The sequence below is a fragment of the Muntiacus reevesi genome, chromosome 2, assembly GCF_963930625.1.
Source record: "Muntiacus reevesi chromosome 2, mMunRee1.1, whole genome shotgun sequence".
Taxonomy (NCBI): domain Eukaryota; kingdom Metazoa; phylum Chordata; class Mammalia; order Artiodactyla; family Cervidae; genus Muntiacus; species Muntiacus reevesi.
Window position 1 is genome coordinate 109570671 of NC_089250.1, and position 19668 is coordinate 109590338.

At 35.3% G+C, this 19668-nt stretch overlaps 1 protein-coding gene across 4 annotated transcripts in view; it reads left to right on the plus strand.

Moving 5' to 3' along the window:
• ADK (adenosine kinase) overlaps positions 1 to 19668 on the plus strand; it is a 536060-nt gene that overhangs the window by 420084 nt on the left and 96308 nt on the right. For all 4 annotated transcript variants that reach the window (XM_065922664.1, XM_065922661.1, XM_065922663.1 and 1 more), the window contains one exon: positions 11855 to 11890. In XM_065922664.1, coding sequence (XP_065778736.1) covers positions 11855 to 11890 — 36 coding nt within the window. The remainder of the gene's footprint in view (positions 1 to 11854; positions 11891 to 19668) is intronic.

Below are 19668 nucleotides of genomic sequence, written 5' to 3' on the forward strand. Positions count from 1 at the left end.
TGAGTGCTTTGTCCTTATCATTTGGTAAATCAGCAAAGATTTATTATCTCTTCTGGGCAGAACAACATATTAGATGTTTTGAGGATATAAAATAAAAAAGTTTCTGTGCTAAGAATTTATAATCTAGTAAGAGATAAGCTGTCTCTACAAATAACTGTTTCCAGTCTGTACATAACTGCCAAAAAAAGAAACCTTTACAATTTTAGCAAAACTCTTCTGCAATGCAGAAAGCCGCTTCTGGAGATGGGAAGGAAAGACCATGAACAATTCAGGAAGGCTTCCATTAAGGAGAAGATGGTTGAACTAACCCTGGAGGGATTGGTAGGATTTTGACAAGGGTGGTTGAAGGATATTCTAATTCATTTAGTGCCTACATGTGCAAAGTAGCATGAAGGCAAAAAAGCCTGAGGCATGTTCAGAGAATAACAAGTATTCTAGTTTGAGTGGCATCTGGTACATGTACAAGGGAATAGTAAAAGATCAGGCTAGAAAGAAAAAGTAGGGACACTTTATGGAGGACCTTTGAAAGTCAGGCTTTGAAACTTTTATCAGTACTTTATCAGGAAGCAGTAGGTAGCTTTTTTAACAAAAGCTAATCAGAGTTGATATTTAGGAAGGTGGCTCTAATGATGGGGTGTAAGGATGCATTCAAATATGCGTATGACTGTTTAAGAGACTATAGCAGTAATCTAGGCAAGAGGTAATACAGGCCTGACCTAGGTTTCTGTGGGTAAGAATGACAAGACTATATAGGCATTGTGCTTATAAAATGTACTTGGCAGAACTTGGAAACTGTCAAATGTGAAGAGAAAGAAAATGTCAACAGGCCTCTGGAAGTGAGGAAGTACATCTGAGGATGATACCAAATGAAAGGAATAAAGGAAATTACCCCTAAAAATGTAAAGAAGGATAAGATTTAAAAGTTGATAGCTGAATTTCTCGGTAAGACTACGTTTAGGGAAGTTAATGAATTTGAAGATAAACAACAGGGAAGGTGAGAGAGAAAGGGAAAGATGATATGTAACAGAAAAGTAGGGAGGAATATTTCTCAGAGAGGGTGGAAAAATTCACACTCTAAAGCATCAAAAAAAAAAAATAATCTCAGTTTTTCATCTGTTAAATTATCCAATAAAATTGGAAAAATGCAAGCAAGAGGGCTTAAATATGTAGGAGTAAGTGGAAAGACTGACCAAGGAGTAGAAAGAGGGAAAATATTTATTCAGGAAATTAAGAGTAATTGGTGATTCAAAGAAATTTGGAATTTGGACAGGGATTAAAATTATGCTTCTGAAGAAATAGAAGAAAATGGCTATTCTTAAAATAGGAGAAAATAAATATTTCTTAAAATAATTATTCCTAACTTTTACACTGTGGAGAAATCCTTCATCGCTCTAGAAGAGATCAAGTCCTATTCAGAAAGGTGAAGAAGAAAGCCAGGATTGGTGACCAATGGGAAAAGTTTCTGAAATGGATATAGTTAGAAGCTGATTTATAATACTATGTACAGTAAGTGAAAAATACTTTTGACAAAAATCCCATTTGTTAGCCAGTCACTTTATAATGTTCAGTACAATAAAAATGCCAGTATTTTGTTACTCCCTCTGTGCTAAATTACCTTCATTTCCCAGCGTGTTGTTGATATCTAATGAAAACTCATGCTTTTTTACAGAGACTCCTAAACACACAGTCAAGCACTGTATTAAATGTGTTATCTCAGATTCTGACAAAAGTTTGCAAGGGGGGAAAAAAGAGAATTCCTTGGCAGTTCAGTGGTTAGGATTCCTCACTTCCACTGCAGGGGACAAAAGGTTTGATCACACATGGGGCAGCCCAAAAGAAAAAAAAAAAGTTTTCCAAGGTAGATAAATATCTCTTGGTTCTAGTTTGTAGACTTAAGATGATTGGCTCCCATTTCATTATCAAATGCAATACTGGTTTCTCAAAAGTATCTTTTTTAAACCTATTTATCCTAGAGGAAGGATAGGCGAGTTATGCTTTCACTTAAATATTTATGGAGATACATGTTATGTTGGGTGTTTTCTATCATCTTTCTGTAATTATTTTTTTAATAGCCTGACTTTTTTTTCCTTTGACTTCTTTGTAGTTTCATTTTTGTTGTGGGTTTTTTTGGTTGTTGGTTTGGTTGTTCTTCACTTTCTTTTTTCTTTTCCTTGAGAGACCTGTATTGATAGTTACCACCATGCCTAACCTTATTTCTTCCCACTGGCCATTATGAAAATTCTAATTTTGTCTATATTAGACTTGTTTCTAAGGCATAGTGCTACTCTATACTTTCTGCATAATTATTGTGAGTCACCTGGCAAGAAGGAAAATAATACTGAGTTTTGGTGATACTTGGATGGAATGTGTTATATACATATCCATAGTTTAAAAATTATGACCTGAGAAAGAACTGCCTTTTCCACCCCTGACCCCCTCCCCAACTAGAGGTAGGAGATTAGATGCTTCTCAGTTTGGGGTTTGGTTTTTTGGTTTTTTGGTTTTTTTTTTCTTTTAACTATTTTTTGTTATGTTATTAAGTCACAATGTGGTCCTATAAGTTTCTTCTTAAGTTAATTCAGTAATATTTTGGATTGTGAATGTTATGATTTCTAATTATTTCCTTTTCTCTCTTGAAAGACAAGAGACTCAAAGAATAGAGGAGCTTTTATGATAGGTTCTGCTGTTGGGTTCATTAGGTCATAGAGGGTGGAATCTATGTAGCAGTGATTATCACACCTTGACCTTAGGAAGGTAGCAGGGATGATCACATCTTGACCTTAGGAAGGTGTGATAGGAAACAGGAACTTTAAGAAGCTTAATGCATGGAATATAGAAAAAATAAAGAATATTGGTGCACATTTGAGAGAAAAGAATTATTAAAAAGATACTTAATTAAAATGACAATCTCTCCCCATCCTAAGATCTTCCTTTCCTTTTCTGATCCAATTTTTTTTTTTCCTCATTTGCAATTTTAATGAATTTTTAATGCTGATCAGTAATACCTTTCTCATTGACCCACATAAACATGTATCTAAACTTGTAAGAATCAATTATTTATCTTATCTTTTACTGTTTTTTTATTAATATAAGTTATTTAAGTTTTAGATTTTTTCCTTTTTCCAGTAAATGAGGGAAGTAAGATCTGTCTAAAGATACATTTTACTTATCTTAAGGTTGACAAGCTGTGTAGCCTGGTCTCCATAGGCCTTCAGTTCTTTACTGGTAATGCAGTAAAGAAGAAAAATGTCTGTTTTAAAACTTATAAGTATTCTACGAATAGCATAATACAGGGATTGTTCAAGTTCAAGTGACCTAACATACATATTTGGCGTCCTGGAGAGGAGAAACAAAAAGATATTTGAAGTAAAAAAGACTAAAAATGTTCCAAATTTGAAGAATACTATAAACCCAGAAATCAAAGAAGCTCAACAAACCACAAAAAAACAAAAAAACTACACCAAGGAACATCATAATCAAATTGCATAAAATCAGTGATAAAGAGAAACAAAGGTAAGTATGCATCTGAGGGCTTCCCTGGTCCCTCAGGGATAATCTGCCTGCCAATGCAGGAGACATGGGTCTGATCCCTGATCCATGAAGATCCCACATACTGCAGAGCAACTAACCATGTGCCACAACTATTGAGCCTGTGTTCTAGAGCCTGGGAGCCAAAAAAGAATGCATCTGAAACAGTGCAAGCTAAAACTCAGAGAAAAATTGTCAATCTCAAATTCTATACCCTGCAAAAATATCTTTCAAAAATGAAAATGAGATAAAGACATAAAACAACTAAAAGAGTTCATCAGTAGCAGACCAGCACAAACCATTCAGAAATCATCGGCTCCAGATGCCAGCTGTTACGAATACATTTTATTTGGTATTGGGTATATACTTTAATGTCTCTGAACCTTCAGATTTTTATTTATGAAAGGAGAAGAATACTTATTTTATGGGATTTTTATGAGGATCAAATGAAATAAGGAAAATAATTAACATCTGTTGAGTGTCTTCATTATGCCATGCACATGGTGTCTCACTAAAAATGGAAATAAAACACCCAATTTAAAAAAAAAAAACACCCAATAAGAGGCCTACTCCCCTGGGAGACCAGGATGGGGAATTCGTGTAACTCTATGGCTGATTCATATCAATGTATGACAAAACCCACTGAAAAATAAAAATTAAAAAAAAAAAAAAGAAAAGAAAAAAAAAAAAAGAGGCCTACTCCCCTAATTGTTTTCTTATCCTATCACCTCTCCTATTTTTTTAGCAGCTTAAAAACTTGGGTTATTCTACAAGATAGCCCAAATAGCTACTCAATCAAATTTTGAAGAAATACTTTTCCTTTACCTACCATCATTAAATATGCATAACAGTGGGAGTGATGAACAGCTTTCCTTGGTAAAACAGACACATCACCTAGTAAATCATTTTGTGAAAGGATTAAATATGTTCTAAACTGAACCTAATTTATTTGGCTTATAATTCGGTTATGTAATTTTTTTTCAGTCATGTTTGTGAAAGTATACCTTATACACTGTTTAATTTTTATCATAAACCTATTGGATAGGGGCCATGCTTGTCTTTATAGCTTATACGTTGCCCCACAGAGTTTTTGACACTCAATAAATGTTAAATAATATTTCTATTCAGCGTTCTACAGGCAGGAAGCGTATGGTAATAAATGCCAGAGCACAGGTTGAAAATCTCACAGAAGTTGTATGTTCTTTGGAAAAACCAATACAGATATTTTCATGAATGAAACATTTTTAAAGGGACTTCTCAGATTTATAATTTACTTAAAAATATTCTCCAGCCTTTGTTTACTTTATTTACAAATTAAAACTTTTCCTCTTCACAAATAATTTAATATTAAAAGTAGTATAACATTAATGCAGTCTCATAGGAAGATATGTAAATATTTTTATAAATAAGTACAGAGTACATTTTGTAACTAGTACAAGGTAAAAGTAACTCATAGTGTGAAGGATAGCATGGAGAAATATTTAGAGGCTTAAGCAGTATCAGTCAGTTCAGTTCAGTCACTCAGTTGTGTCTGACTCTTTGGGACCCCATGGACTGCAGCACACCAGGCTTCCCTGTCCATCACCAGCTCCTAGAGCTTGCTCAAACTCATGTCCATTGAGTCAGTGATGCCGTTGAATCATCTCAACCTTTGTCGTCCCTTTCTCCTCTCACCTTCAATCTTTCCAGCATCAGGATGACAGTATACAGCCTTGACATACTCCTTTCCCAACTTGGAACCAGTCTGTTGTTCCATGTTCGGTTCTAACTGTTGCTTCTTGACCTACATACAGATTTCTCAGAAGGCAGGTAAGGTGGTCTGGTATTCCCATCTCTTTCAGAATTTTCCAGTTTATTGTGATCTACACAGTCCAAGGCTTGGGAGTAATAAATAAAGCAGAAGTAGATTTTTTTTCTGGAACTCTCTTGTTTTTCCATGATCCAACAGATGTTGGCAATTTGATCTCTGGTTCCTCTGTCTTTTCTAAATCCAACTTACACATCTGGGAGTTCACAGTTTACGTACATTTGAAGTCTGGCTTGGAGAATTTTGAGCATTACTTTGCTAGCATGTGAGATGAGTGCAGCTCTTTAGCAGTTTGAACATTCTTTGGCTTTGCCCTTGTTTGGGGTTAGAATGAAAACTGACCTTTTCCAGTCCTGTGGCCACTGCTGAGTTTTCCAAACTTGCTGACATATTGAGTGCAGCGCTTTAACAGCACCATCTTTTAGGATTTGATTAAGCAATGTAAGTCTTCATATTGTTTGCAGTCCATGGGGTCACAAAGAGTCAGACATGACTGAGCCACTGAACTGAGTTGAATATAGGAAAAAAATAAACAGCAGATAGTTCTTTATCATTAAATGTCAGCATGACTCAGAGTTGTATCACTGCTACAAGTAAGAAATGGTTAATCACAATCAGGTATAGAGAACTATTTAGATAATATGTTTCTAAATTGTCTTTCCTTTATTTTTTCACCTGTGATTGATCTGTTAGCCACACTTGTTTGGTTTGACTTCTGTGAGGATTTTTTTAAGGATTAGCATAATCTGAATAGAGAGATTTTCTGAATTGGACCGTGTTAGTTAACCTCTTAGAGGCTTAGGTTCCTCGTGTATAAGATATGGATAGAGAATCTGGGCACAGCTTAGTTTGGTGCCCCTGAGTTCAGAGTCTCTTACAAGGCTGAAGTCAGGGTGTCAGCCAGGGCTTTAGTCCTATGACTGCTTGGGAAAGATTCACTTCGAAGTTCATTCATGTGGCTGTTAGCAAGCCCTAGATCCTCTCTGATGGTTAGTTATGGGCCACTCCATGCGGGAACTCACAACATGGCAGGTTATTTCCCCTAGAGCAAGAGCTGAGAGAGACTGTGTGAACAAGAGAATGAACAAACAAGACATCCCATCACTTTTTGTCAGGTATTTGTTAAAAGTGAGTCTCTCGGTCCAGACAGCACACAAAGGGGAGGAAATTTTACAAGGATTTGAATATGACCAGTTAAGGATCTACACAGTATGCAACCAATTTAGAGGCTTCCTGCTACACATGTGATCCACAGATAGGATAAATCATGGAATGTACTCTGGATTCTCTGAAATTCATTTGCTTAAATTTCCCAAGATTTTACCAAAAACTTGAATTTAATATGTGATATGATTTTATAGTTCACATTAAATATTTTACTTATTCCTAGTAATAATCCAGTTTTGTTGACCTCAGTTTTACTAATAAAAACTAATATATACTGAGTGACTTGCCCAAGATTACATATAAAATGAGCATAAAATGTCAACCTTAGTGTAGGTCTTCTAAACCAACTACTGTTTCCATTTGGCTGTAAGTGCTTCCTGACTAGTACTGTCTTGCATTTAAAGCCTTCAGAAAAGGCTTCATACATATAATTGTATAAAAAAGTATGAATTTTATTTATATGCAGAGATTTTTATACATAGATTTATAGAGAGAAAGACAGGCATATCATATCATATCGTATCATTCCGTCTTAGACTCTCATGTACACCACACCATTTAGGATTTACAGTATTGTTTCAAATATTGCAAGTCGAAGTCTAATAAGATGTATAACAGCTGTAACACTGATGTATCTCTAGCATAATAGTATCTGTTAGCCTAAAACTATCCTTTCAGGATAAATACTAGTTGAATGGAGAGATGAACAACCAAAACAGCATAACTGTTTTCGTGGTTCCATTCTCCCTTGGCTTTTCCCAGAGCTCTGGACTTCTATGACTTAAGTGAAGACCATGCTAACTCCAGTGAATTTTCTGCTTCCTGTTTGCCATTGGAGCAGCAAAATAATTTGTTTTGAATGGATGAGCTGCCTTCTATGGATAGTCAGAAGTTATCTTTCTTTGGTCCTAAGTTGGATCTTCTTTTTTACTTCAGTCCATGAAATTTCAGTCAACACCCAAGATCCTTCATGTCCGATATCAAAAAACAGAGTGGTAACATAAGCAAGCAGATGATACCTCTAAGTGGGTTCAGTGTCTTGAAATGTAGAGGCAGAAGTAGGAGAGCAAGTGTTATGAACTATGATAGTGGTGGGTAGTTATAGTTACACCCTTCAGATTACCCTGGAGAAACGAGAGATGATTTTTTAAGGCATGTTGCTAAATTCTTAAAATAACTTTGTGGTTTGGTTAGTAGGAACATCTGTTTCCCTGAAGGAAAACGATAGTTCCTACAACCATTAAGTTAATTTGGCAAAGTCTCAGGATATAAGGCCAATACACAGAAATCATTTGTATTTATATATAACTAATAACAAATAATTGGAATTAGAATAACAATATGGCCTATTTATAGTTTTAGTTTTATAGTGAGTACATATAATTCTACATAAATTAAAATCAAGGTGTTATCAGGCAAAATGCAAGGAAAATAGTTTTCTTCTTAGATATATAAAGGAAGTTGTTGTATTTTCATACACACAGACGCACACTTAAGTTGTTCCTTCCTTTCCTCTATAACCTGAGAACTGTGTTTTTTAGTAGTGGTTTGCTAATCCCTTTAAATAGTTCTTCATGTAAGTATTCCATAGTTTTCATTAACCATGAATTTCAGCTTTATTTTTTAAACCTCTACTCAAAAACTGTACTTGGTTGTTGTTTCATCCTTTTAGCCTGGTTGGTGAAGCAGCAAGCCTACTGCAAATCCTAAATATCGTGGTGTAGATGAGAGCCTAAGACTTTAATTATATGTCATTTTATTCACAACACTCAATTCCAGGAAGGAAAAAAAATGACTTTGTTGTTGTAAAAAGACATGTGTGAGTATCATTCATTGTAAACCAAAAATGATACTGTATTATAGCTTAGACAACAATGGGAACTGATTTTGAAAATGTGACCTGTATGAGAAACTGAATAATAGTGAAAGTTATCAAAATGGAAAGAAGTGTTAATGTGAAATCCAGCCTTCTCAGAAATACTCTTTCCTGGCCTGTTTCGTTTTGCTTTTGTTGCTTGTCATGCATGAATGAAAGTGCTACACTCTCAGGGGAGCAGGAAAGCCTCTGTGTCGGTTGTTTATTTCCTTAATCCCTCCTCCTTTGTGATTTTTGATGTCAGATCTAAAATGGAAAGCCTGTAAATATAATGATTATCACATGGATAATCACCTGCATTAGGAACCGCCATGCTTCTCTATTCTAACCCTAGCTGTTCTCCACATGTCACATCCACTCTGCGGTTGGATTTTAACCTGACTGCTTCATTAGATTTGTGAAACTCAGTACGTGGCGCCCTGGGGCAGCACAGATGGGGACTTGCTTGTTTTCTTTTCTCACTTTTACTGCGAAGGCACGCTAAAAAGTCCTTTTCAATTTAGTGTGATCAGTTCACTTGGAATTACCCCTGATATTTGGAACCTGCCTTAACTGTTCTGCCCACCATTTATGCCTTTTTTCTTCCTTGATTTCTGACCTAATGCCTTTTCTTTTTGTCCCTCCATGCAGTGAATCTTAGGACTAAAATTCTCCTTCAAATTCTTACTGGGTCAAACTGTCCCTCTGTGTTGTTTTATTTGTTTTGCTGTGAGGGAAAAATAAATGTTGTTCCATCGTTGTATCTACAAACACCTTCAGATCAGAGGTTAGCTGTGGGAAAGTCTGCAGAGATGTGAGCCAGCTGCCTTTTCTAATGGAGAGACTGGGGGCACCAACCCAAGATCAAAGGAAGGTGGGAGGAAGTCAGGAGATAAGATCTTTTTAAGCCATAGAACAAGTGCTTAGCTTTTCAGTGATAGGGCACAGCTCTGCAAACCTGTGTGAGGGGGCGCTGAGATAGAAAATTGAGTTGACTTTTCTTCAGCATGTCCTTCCTCAGTCAGAAATATGTTAGTGCTTGGAATAGTTTACAGATGTGGAAGAGTCCTAGAGCTCAGTTTCATTGAAGAATAATGATCTAACATTGGTAAATGTGCCTTCTTGCAATTAGTCAGTTCTTTTGTACCATAACAGATCACAGTCTGTTGCTTCTTACTTTGGGGAGCAAAACTGGAAATTAAAAAGGGAACTTACCTACTGTATGTGAATTTTGAGTTTTTATGTCTTAGTACAATTTTAGTTGTACAGATTTGTCATATTAACTTTGTCTTACAGTCCTTTAGGTTTCTTTCATGCCTCTGATAAAGTTCCATATAAATAAGTAGTTCTTACAAAGCTATTTTGTTGTTTTTTTCATACAAGAATTAGCTTGGTTAATTCTTGAGTTGGACAACTTGGAAAAATTCTACATTGCTATCTTTTGAACCCTATCCTTTTCCTTGACATCCAAGCTAGTAAATATTATTGACTGTCTGGTATACAAGAATCTGATGTAAGTAAATTGTCACGAAGGCTAACCATGCTTACACCAATTGTCAAGATCATGATTTAGTTTTTTTATCTGTATCAACTAAGGTTAACTCAGTCAGCCTTATGCGCTTCTCTAGTGAACAGCCTAAGGAGTTGTACTTTCAGCTTATCACTTTCTATTAACTTCAGTGTTCGATTGTGATCGTATGTTTCAATCTTCTCAAACCCTCAAAGTGGTTCTTTAAACTTAGATGGTATTAGTATATTGGGCTATAAGTGCATACATACTTCTTTTCTCTGTGTTTTCCTTAACATGTAGATAGTACCCAGATTTGTGCTGGAGACATTAACTGTAGTTTCTGCCTTACATGGTTTGGTGCAGCAGTCATTTTAGTTAAGTTGGATCTGCTCACTACTCAGGCTCACATCCCATCCTTCTATTAATATCTCTTGGCAGAGATAATTTTGGAGGAATGTAAGTTAAGATGTAGAGACTCTTGACAGTTGTCTGCAGTTTTTTTTTTTCATCTTCAAGAGGAAAGTGGAATTGAAAAGTAATATTGCCTCCATTTTCTGTATCAGTACTAAAATGAAAATATATGCACAAAGCAGAGAGTGAAAAAAGGGAACAGATTTGGTTACACAGATGTGTTTTTGTCATTTGACAACCTATTATAAGGGCATTAGAGTATATAATAATGGTCATCAGATTGTGCCCTTAAGATATATTTAATATCTAGAAAAACATTGTTTTAAAATTTTTAACTAAATTTTAAAAAATATTCAGCATTTGTTACCCTGTCATCTTAAATCAGAGAGAAATGAGGGGGTATACTTTTTATTACAAAGGTTTTCAAACAGGCAAAAGATAGTAATATTGAATACATCTAGATACATTAATATTTTACCATTTTTGCTTCACTTTCTTTTTCTTTTTAAGTGTTCTAAAATAAATTACATATACCTTGCCATTTTATCCCAGGATACTTCAGGATACACTTAAAAATCTATGATTTTTTTCATATCAACTTGGTAATTCCTAATATTTGATTTCCATTTCATAAACAAACTTACCCAAAATGTATTTTATAACTGGTTTGTTCAAAACAGTTTCCAGTTAAAATCTGTACATTACTCCTGTACATTTTATCATGATGTTGACTTACTAAAAAGACCAAGGTACTTGTCCTGTCTAATGTCCTACCTTATGGATTTGTTTATTAGCTTTCTCAGTGTATCATTTAACTTGTTCTTCTATCCTATATATTTCCTATATACTGCAAGTTATTGAATAAAATTTTGATTAATTAATGTTAAAAACTTTATAGATGGTGCTCTGTACCTTATACTACATTATGACAGAAGCCACAGACTATTTGGTGATCAGAATATTAGGTGATAAGATTGATCACTGGATTAAAGTGAGGACTGCTTGATTCTTCTGCTATAAAGTTATACTTTGCTCCCCGTGACCAGCATGTGATCTTTGATACTTTGATTCCATGAAATAACCAGTTCCCTATCATTCTTTAACCTAATGAGTTGAGCATCCATTGATGACCTTTGCCTGAATAAATTTCATCAGAGATTGCAAAATGGTGGGTTTTCTGAATCGAATCTATACGTTTATTAGCAAACATTCTTCTTACAGAAGAGTTTTCTGAAAGGTATTGTTTTAATTAAAAACATAACCATCAGCATCTTCCTTAGGTTTCAAATGATTTTCTTTGTCGGGGTCAAAACACCTGAACTCATGGTGACAGCTACAGTAAAAACATGTACTACATCTTCTTTATTTCAGCTTGTGAAGTGTGTTGACATTTGCTGCCTTTTTTTTATGCCAAGGGAAAAAGAAATCTTTTTTTTCCGTGTAAGAATAAAAATTGAACTTGTGAGTATATTGAGATAATTGTGTAAAAAGAAGACTATTTGAATGAGTTTCAAAATGGATTATTTCTTCATTACCTAGCACTTTATAATTAACTGTTCTTTTTTTTTTATTTCAGGAAGCTGCCACTTTTGCTAGAGAGCAAGGCTTTGAGGTGAGTTAACCCACAATTGCACACTAAACAGATCCTAAAGGTTTTTTCTAGCTGATAATGAAGTTCTTTTGGACAGTGATTGATGTGCTATTATACTCTCAGAGCCTCGCAGCAGTTGCCATGGAAACTTGGCAGTCGTCATGGTTTCTTTGTTCTGCCAGCACAGTGTTATGACGCACTCTGCTAGGTCTGCACCCAACATCGCCTACAGATGTTATTTATTGAATTTTGAAAAGCCTCTTGGGAAGCCAAGAGGTTGGGCACGGTTTCAAGCTGCCTCTGCAGATATGGGGCCTGTCAGTTCGTTCAGTTAAAAAGCTACCTCATTAGCTGCATTACATTTCATAAGAATTCACTGCTAAAGCAGTGGTGGAGCAACACTAAAGAATGAAATATAATGTCATTTAAATAATTTCAACCTTACCACATGTAGATTATCATTATGTAAATTAATTTCCTAAAGGTTATACTTAACTGTTGTTAGGAACTGACTAATTTAAACCCTTCTCAAATGAACTTCCTATTTGAATCTTTTTTTCTTTTCTTTCTTTTTCCTCATTTCTTCTTTGATAGCATAAAACATATACATTTTCTGAAACAAAAAATTGATAATTGCTTTAATTTTCAGATAATCAATTCTGTTTTCCTTATAGAAATATTATCCTGTCAAGATTCCAAACTCCACATAATTGTTGTTGGCAAAATTAAGATAATAGTCAAGACCATGTTTTTATGTATGTATAGTATCTACCTTCCGATGGATTGTTAGGAAACACTGACTAATCTAAACCCAGGTTAATTGACAGAGATTAACTGAGTTTGTGATTTTTATGACTATCATATTTATTTAGTCAGAACTCTGTAGAATATTGTGTTCTATATAGCAACTTGGAATGTTTGATGGAAGTAAGTTTTTTAAATTTAACCTGACTAGATCTGGATATATAGAAACTCTTTCATTATTTGCATACTCAGTATTGTCTACCATGTACAGAAACTGTGAGCGTTGTTTGGATATATTAGTAAGCTCACTTTGAACTCTTTGGAGAAAGGTGTTTTATAAAATTGTGATGGAAATGTTATTTAAATGTACTAAAGACAGATTCATTATTAAGCAACAAAGTGATACTTGTGTATTTTGTCCATGTCATAGCTCTTGACAACCGAGGTGCTTCTTTTTCTTGGAGGAAGATAGTGAGCATGTCGTATAAGTATTCTACTCTCAAGGTCATGTATAAAAACTGTATCAGGGTAGGAAACTGCCTCATAGTGCTCCATTAATGGAAACTATCATAGTTTCTTGGGAGTTTGCTTTTTTTGTTTTAACATATTCTCATGAATATAAGGTTGAGTCACACGAAGAAGAAGAAATAAAGATTTCCAAGCAATTTTTGTCTAATTTAAGTTTCCCTTTGTAATTTCCCAAACTGGCAATTGCTGTACAGGGCTGAATGTAACGAGGGGAACGTTCAATTCAGAAAGACAAATGTTCTGATCATGAAACTATAAGTAAATGTTTTAAGTCTCGTTTTAAAGTTTCACTGATTTTAAATTTCAGTATTAACAATTAATATTCTCTGTTGTTACATAAAAATTCTTCAAATAAAAAATATATAGAGTATAAATTTATGTCCTATTTTATGTGCTAGCATTTAGAAATGTATTTCAGTTCTAAAAAATAACCACTTTTATAGATGCTTAGAAATGTAACATGTTGTGTAACAAATGATTCTGTAGTGCCCGATAATAATTTTAATAATTTATTAAACCTTACTAATTCATAGTTTTATTGTCCCTTTGAGGTACATGCTTTGAATATGCCTGGCTTAAATTCAGTCTTAGCAACAAACTACTTTTTCTATTTTCTACTAACCAACACCATATTAACCTTTCCATTAGTTCTTACTTATTGACTCTAAAGTTGTTTCTTTTTACCATAAATCTGCCATAACTGATAACAACATATGAACAAAGTGATGATTATAATAGTATACCTTATTACCTCCTGACATAGCAAAACCCAGTTGGTAATTTGACAATGATGTGTTAGCTTGCATAAAGCATACAGTGTCTTGATATATCCCTTCATGGGTTCCCTAAAATACTATAAGCATTTCAGAATCTGTAAGAGCCTTGATTAGAATACCCTGAAGTCAGTATTGTTAATACAATGTAATGCTTGTATGGAATGCTATCTAGAGAAACTGAATAATTTTAAAATGTCATTAAAGTTTCCTTAGTTGGTTAGATAGTAATATGAAAGCATAGATTTGAATCTCAGTATACTCAAACAAAAATAAATCCTTTAACAGTTTAACGTCTGTGGGAATGTGTCAGTGCTTTCAAGTCTAGTGTGACAAACTAGACAAAATCTGTATCTATTTCCTCCCAACTTTAATTTTACCACTTAATTCGGGACATGAATGAGAGGAGAGAAGTGAAAAAATTAAAGAGAAAGGAAAGGTGGGCACTTTCTCTTCCCACAAGTCCTACCTTCATTTTCTGTTATAAATCCCAATCAGTTCCCAAAGCCACTGAATGTTGCCACTAGTGATCTGTCTGCTAAGAGACCAATCCAAATGCCTCTAAAAATAACCAGTGTTTATCATCAGGAAATATCCTCAGTGACATTGTTTATGATATTCTGGTTAGCTTCTCTGCAAATTTCAGATAATCTTTCTTTAAGAAAAAAATCTTTAATCTTTAAAGTGAATTGGGCAATTTTCAGTAAGAAGAAGCAGCTAGCTAGCAGCTTAGGAGGGCACTGGAGAATGAGATAAAAACGGACTGGGCAGAGCACAAAGCAGAAGAGAGAGGAATATATATATATATATATACATTGATGGAAAATTGCATAGTGCCTGATTTAAATGACAGACCTGCTAAGAATTTAAAATGACAATTCTTGGTGTAAAAAGTTTCATGGGGCCTTTTATTATTTTGGAAAATCGGTTCAGACTGCAGTGTGTTTTTAAACCAACCTTATCTTAAGTTAAACCGATTAAAGGTTTGTATTTTTAGAACCTAAATAGAAATGAGGCACTTAGCAATATGTTTCATTATGAAACCTTTTAAAAGCAGTATTGAAAATTGATTTAAATTAAAGAACATACCTCCAAAACCTAAATAAAACTCTTCTTTGTGTTCTCATTCTCAGTGCAATAGAGTATATACCAAATGATGTAGAGATTTAATACCTTTTCTATTGTATCAGTTACTCAGTTTTACTCCAAGCAGCAAATTTTAATTTTCTTATTTTAAAGCTCTAAAATACAATACTTCTAACCACAGAGGAAATAAAGCAATCCTTTTCCATTTTCCCACTTCCTACACCCCATGACTCTGCCAAGAGACTTCCAGGCTTGTAGTCTTTCTCTGACCAATGACAGCTCTGTCATTTTATACCACTGAGAGAAGAAAGTATTGAAAGTGCTATCCAATAGGCATCCACAAGCCATGTGTGGCTATTTAAATTAAATAAAATTAAAAGTTCAGTTCCTTAGTCTGTAGGCAAGTGCATGCCTATGTAGATAGTGACTACCATATTGGACAGAGCAGATGTAGAACATGACATCCTCACGGAAACTTCCATTGATTAGCACTGGATAAGTCTACAGAGAGTTTCAGAAGGTATTGATTACCAAAGAGTTCTCCAAGATTTTTCTAATGTTCCTCTGTTCCTCACAAATATGAAGAATGCACAGTGAATGATTGCCAAGAGTTTCTGGAAATGAGAACTAAATTAGATCATGTTTGTTGATAGAGTACAGTGTTGCTTCCCTAAGTGACCAAGTCTCAAATGATAACAGTTTTAAAACACTCGATTAACAAAAAGAGATATAATAGTCGTGATTCTCTTGATTTAATCCCTTACTCATTCAACAAATGCTTGCTGAGCACTTACTTTGTGCCTAACACTTCGATAGGCCCTGAAGACAAGATAGAAATAATAAAAGTGTACAGTAAAAGAAAAGGTGGGAGTCTCCTATTTAAGATACTCTAATTATTGGAGTGACTCTCTGAGGAAGTAAAACTAAAAGATACAAATATCTAGCTATGACAGAAAAAAGCAAAACAAGCAACAGGGAAACAAACCAGACAGAGGGAACAAGAGTCTGCAGGACTTTAGACACAAGAGAGCATAGTACTGTGTACTCCAGGTAGTAACAGGAGGCCAGTGCAACTGGAATGAAATGAGTGATGAGGAAGTGGTATGAGACAGGATGGAGATTGATACATCGTATGACCACCATGATTAATAGGAGTTCCTATTGGGAAGCAAAGCAGAATATGTGTGATTAAGTGGGGCAATATATATGAGCATCATATTTGCTTTCCTATAGGAGTAGATAGGTGGTGACAGTATTCTTTTACATTTGTATCATCAGCTTGTTAAAAATGGAATGAAGACAATATATTAATTTGGAAAACAATGCTAAATTTAAAGTGTGTGACCACCAGTGGCAATAAAAGCATAATTTGACATTTATGAAATGATTCAAAGTTTATAAAACATTTTCTAACATATCATTAATACATTTAATATTCATACAAACCTTGGAGGGATAGGTATGGCATGTATTGCCTTATCAGTTGAACAGAAAAAAAAATAAACTACATGACGTGTTCAGAGTCACATAGCTAACAGATAATGGAGTCAGAATCCGAGCTCAGCTGTCTTGAATCTGGTAATCTTTATAAACTATACTTCTTTCTCACAGTCTAACATATTGGAGGAGGAAATCAGATTTTTAAATGACCTTGGAAAATGAGAAATATCTAAAAATTCAGAAGTTGAAGTTCACTAGGGTAAAACACAAACCAGAGTAATTAAGAAAAATATCATGTTTAAATGCAAGATCAGCAATGACTTGTGACTGTGGCATATAATTATTTAACATGAAGATGCTTTAGTTTTGTGATCACAACAGAAATCACATAACCAGAATTCAGAGACACAGTATGATCTATGGATAACAGGGAAGAGTGTTGGAATCAGGACTTCGTGGATGCTAGTCCTGGCTCCACTTCTTAGTATGTTTATCACCTTGGGAAGTTACTTAACCTCTCTATGACTCAATTTCCTCATCTATAAAATGGGGATATAGTAATAGCACTTATTTCCTAGAGTGGTTAAGATTTAATGAGTACTTTAGAGCTATATACATGGCTCTTGCTTTCTGCATTTATAAAATAGGGATATAGTAATAATACGTACTGTCTAGACTGGTTAAGAGGTAATGAGTATTTTAGAGTGCTCATAGCTGTTTATACATGGCTCATATTTAAATGTGAGCTTTCTTCTACTTTTTCTTCCTTTTTCTCTCTTTCTCCTCCCTTATTGGATAACATAATTGAATTCTCAATAGTCAGAACTCTTCAGAGGGCTTCCCTGGTGGGCCAGTGGTTAAGAATCCACCTCTTGGAATGCAAGGGACACTGATTTGATCCCTGGTCCAGGAAGTTCCCACCTACTGCTGAGCAACTAAGCAACTAAATGTGTTACAAGTAATGAGCCTAAGCAACTAAATATGTTACAAGTAATGAGCCCACCCACTCAACTAGAGAAAGCCTATAAGCAGCGCTGAAGACCCACCACAACCAAAAGAAAAAAACTGTTGAGGTCCTTTCTAGAGATTTTCAGGCAATTTAGGTTTTGACAGTTTTGGAGCATATTTACACGACAGTAAATATAGGAAATACATTAATATTTATTAAGTACTTGGCATGTGCTAAATACTGCATTCAGCTCTTTCACTTACCGTATTTTTCCTCCTCACACACACACAAAAACTATTTTTAACTTTCTATTTTGAAACAATTTTAGATTCAGAAAATTTGCAGAAATAGTACAGAGAATTTCTAGATACTTTCACTTAGCTTCCCCTAATGTAAACATATTACAGAACCAAGGTATAATGATCAAAACCTGGAAGTCAACATTAGTACAGTGTTAGTAACTGAACTATAGAATTTATTCTCATTTCACCAGTTTTTCCTCTAATTTCTTTTTTCTGTTTCACAATCTAGTCCAGAGTCACACATTGCATGTATTTGTCTTCTTAGTCTCTTCTTATCAGTTTCTCACTCATTCCTTGTTGTTTATGATCTTCATACTTTTGAAGACTGCCTGTCAGTCATTTTGTAGAATGTCCATCAGTTTAGGTTTGTCCAATATTTAGAAAACTAAGATTATGTTATCCGGTCCTGTCACTTCATGGCAAATAGATGGGGAAACAGTGGAAACAGTGGCTGACTTTATTTTGGGGGGCTCCAGAATCACTGCAGATGGTGACTGCAGCCATGAAATTAAAAGATATTTGCTTCTTGGAAGAAATTCATGACCAACTTAGACAGCATGTTAAAAAGCAGAGACATTACATTGCCAACAAAGGTCCGTCTAGTCAAAGCTATGGTTTTTCCAGTAGTCATGTATGGATGTGAGAGTTGGACTATGAAAAAAGCTGAGCGCTGAAGTGGTGATGCTTTTGAACTGTGGTGTTGGAGAAGACTCTTGAGAGTCCCTTGGACTGCGAGGAGATCCAACCAGTCCATCCTAAAGGAGATCAGTCCTGGGTATTCATTGGAAGGACTGATGTTGAAGCTGAAACTCCGATAGTTTGGCCACCTGATGTGAAGAGCTAACTCATTTGAAAAGGCCCTGATGGTGGGAAGGATTGAGGGCAGGAGGAGACGGGGATGACAGTGGATGAGATGTTTGGATAGCATTACCGACTCACTGGACATGAGTTTGGGTAAACTCCAGGAGTTGGTGATGGACAGGGACGCCTGGTGTGCTGCAGTTCATGGGGTTGCAAAGAGTTGGACACGACTGAGCAACTGAACTGAACTGAGTATCTCTCATACTTAAGATTCTGCATTTTGGCAGAAATACCACAGAGGTATTGTGCCCTTCTCAGTGCATCATAACAGGCATATACATGATATCCCAATGTCTTACTGTTGGTGATATTAACTTTGATCACTAGGTTAAGGTGGTATTTATCCTCTATGAACTTAACTATTTTCCCATTGTAGTTGATAAAATATCTTGGGGATGATACCTGTGCAGATATCCCATTTTACCCACTAATTTAAGCATCACTAAAGTTGATCACAGGGGTAAAGGGATGTCTGTCAACCTTCTCCACTGTTAACATTTCTGTTTTTCCTTTTGTAATGAAGGCGTTTAGAGGGAGATACTATAAGACTAAGCAAATGCCCTGTTTCTCTTCAGACTTCTACCCACTAATTTTAGCATACTTCACTCTCAACATCTTTTAACACAAATAATATTGTCTTAGTTTTGTAGATGAGAAAATGAAGTTTCAGAGAGGTATATTTACCTGCTATGTTGTTCAGTTGCCCAGTCATGTCCAACTCTTTGCGACTGCTTGGACTGCAGCACGCCAGGCCTCCCTGTCCATCACCGACTCCCAGAGTTTACTCAAACTCATGTCCATTGAGTCGGTGATGCCATCCAGCCATCTCATTCTCTGATAGCCTCTCCTCTTTCCGTCCTCAATCTTCACCAGCATTCAGGAACTTTTCCACTGAGTCATCTGTTTGCATCAGATGACCAAAATACTGCAGCTTCAGCTTCAGTCCTTCTAGTGAGTATTCAGGGTTGATGTCCCTTAAGATTGACTGGTTTGATCTCCTTGCTGTCCAAGGGACTTCCAGGAGTCTTCTTCAGCAGCACAGTTCAAAAGCATCAATTCTTTGGCATTCTACTTACTTTACGGTCCAGCTATCACAACTGTACAGGACCACTGGGA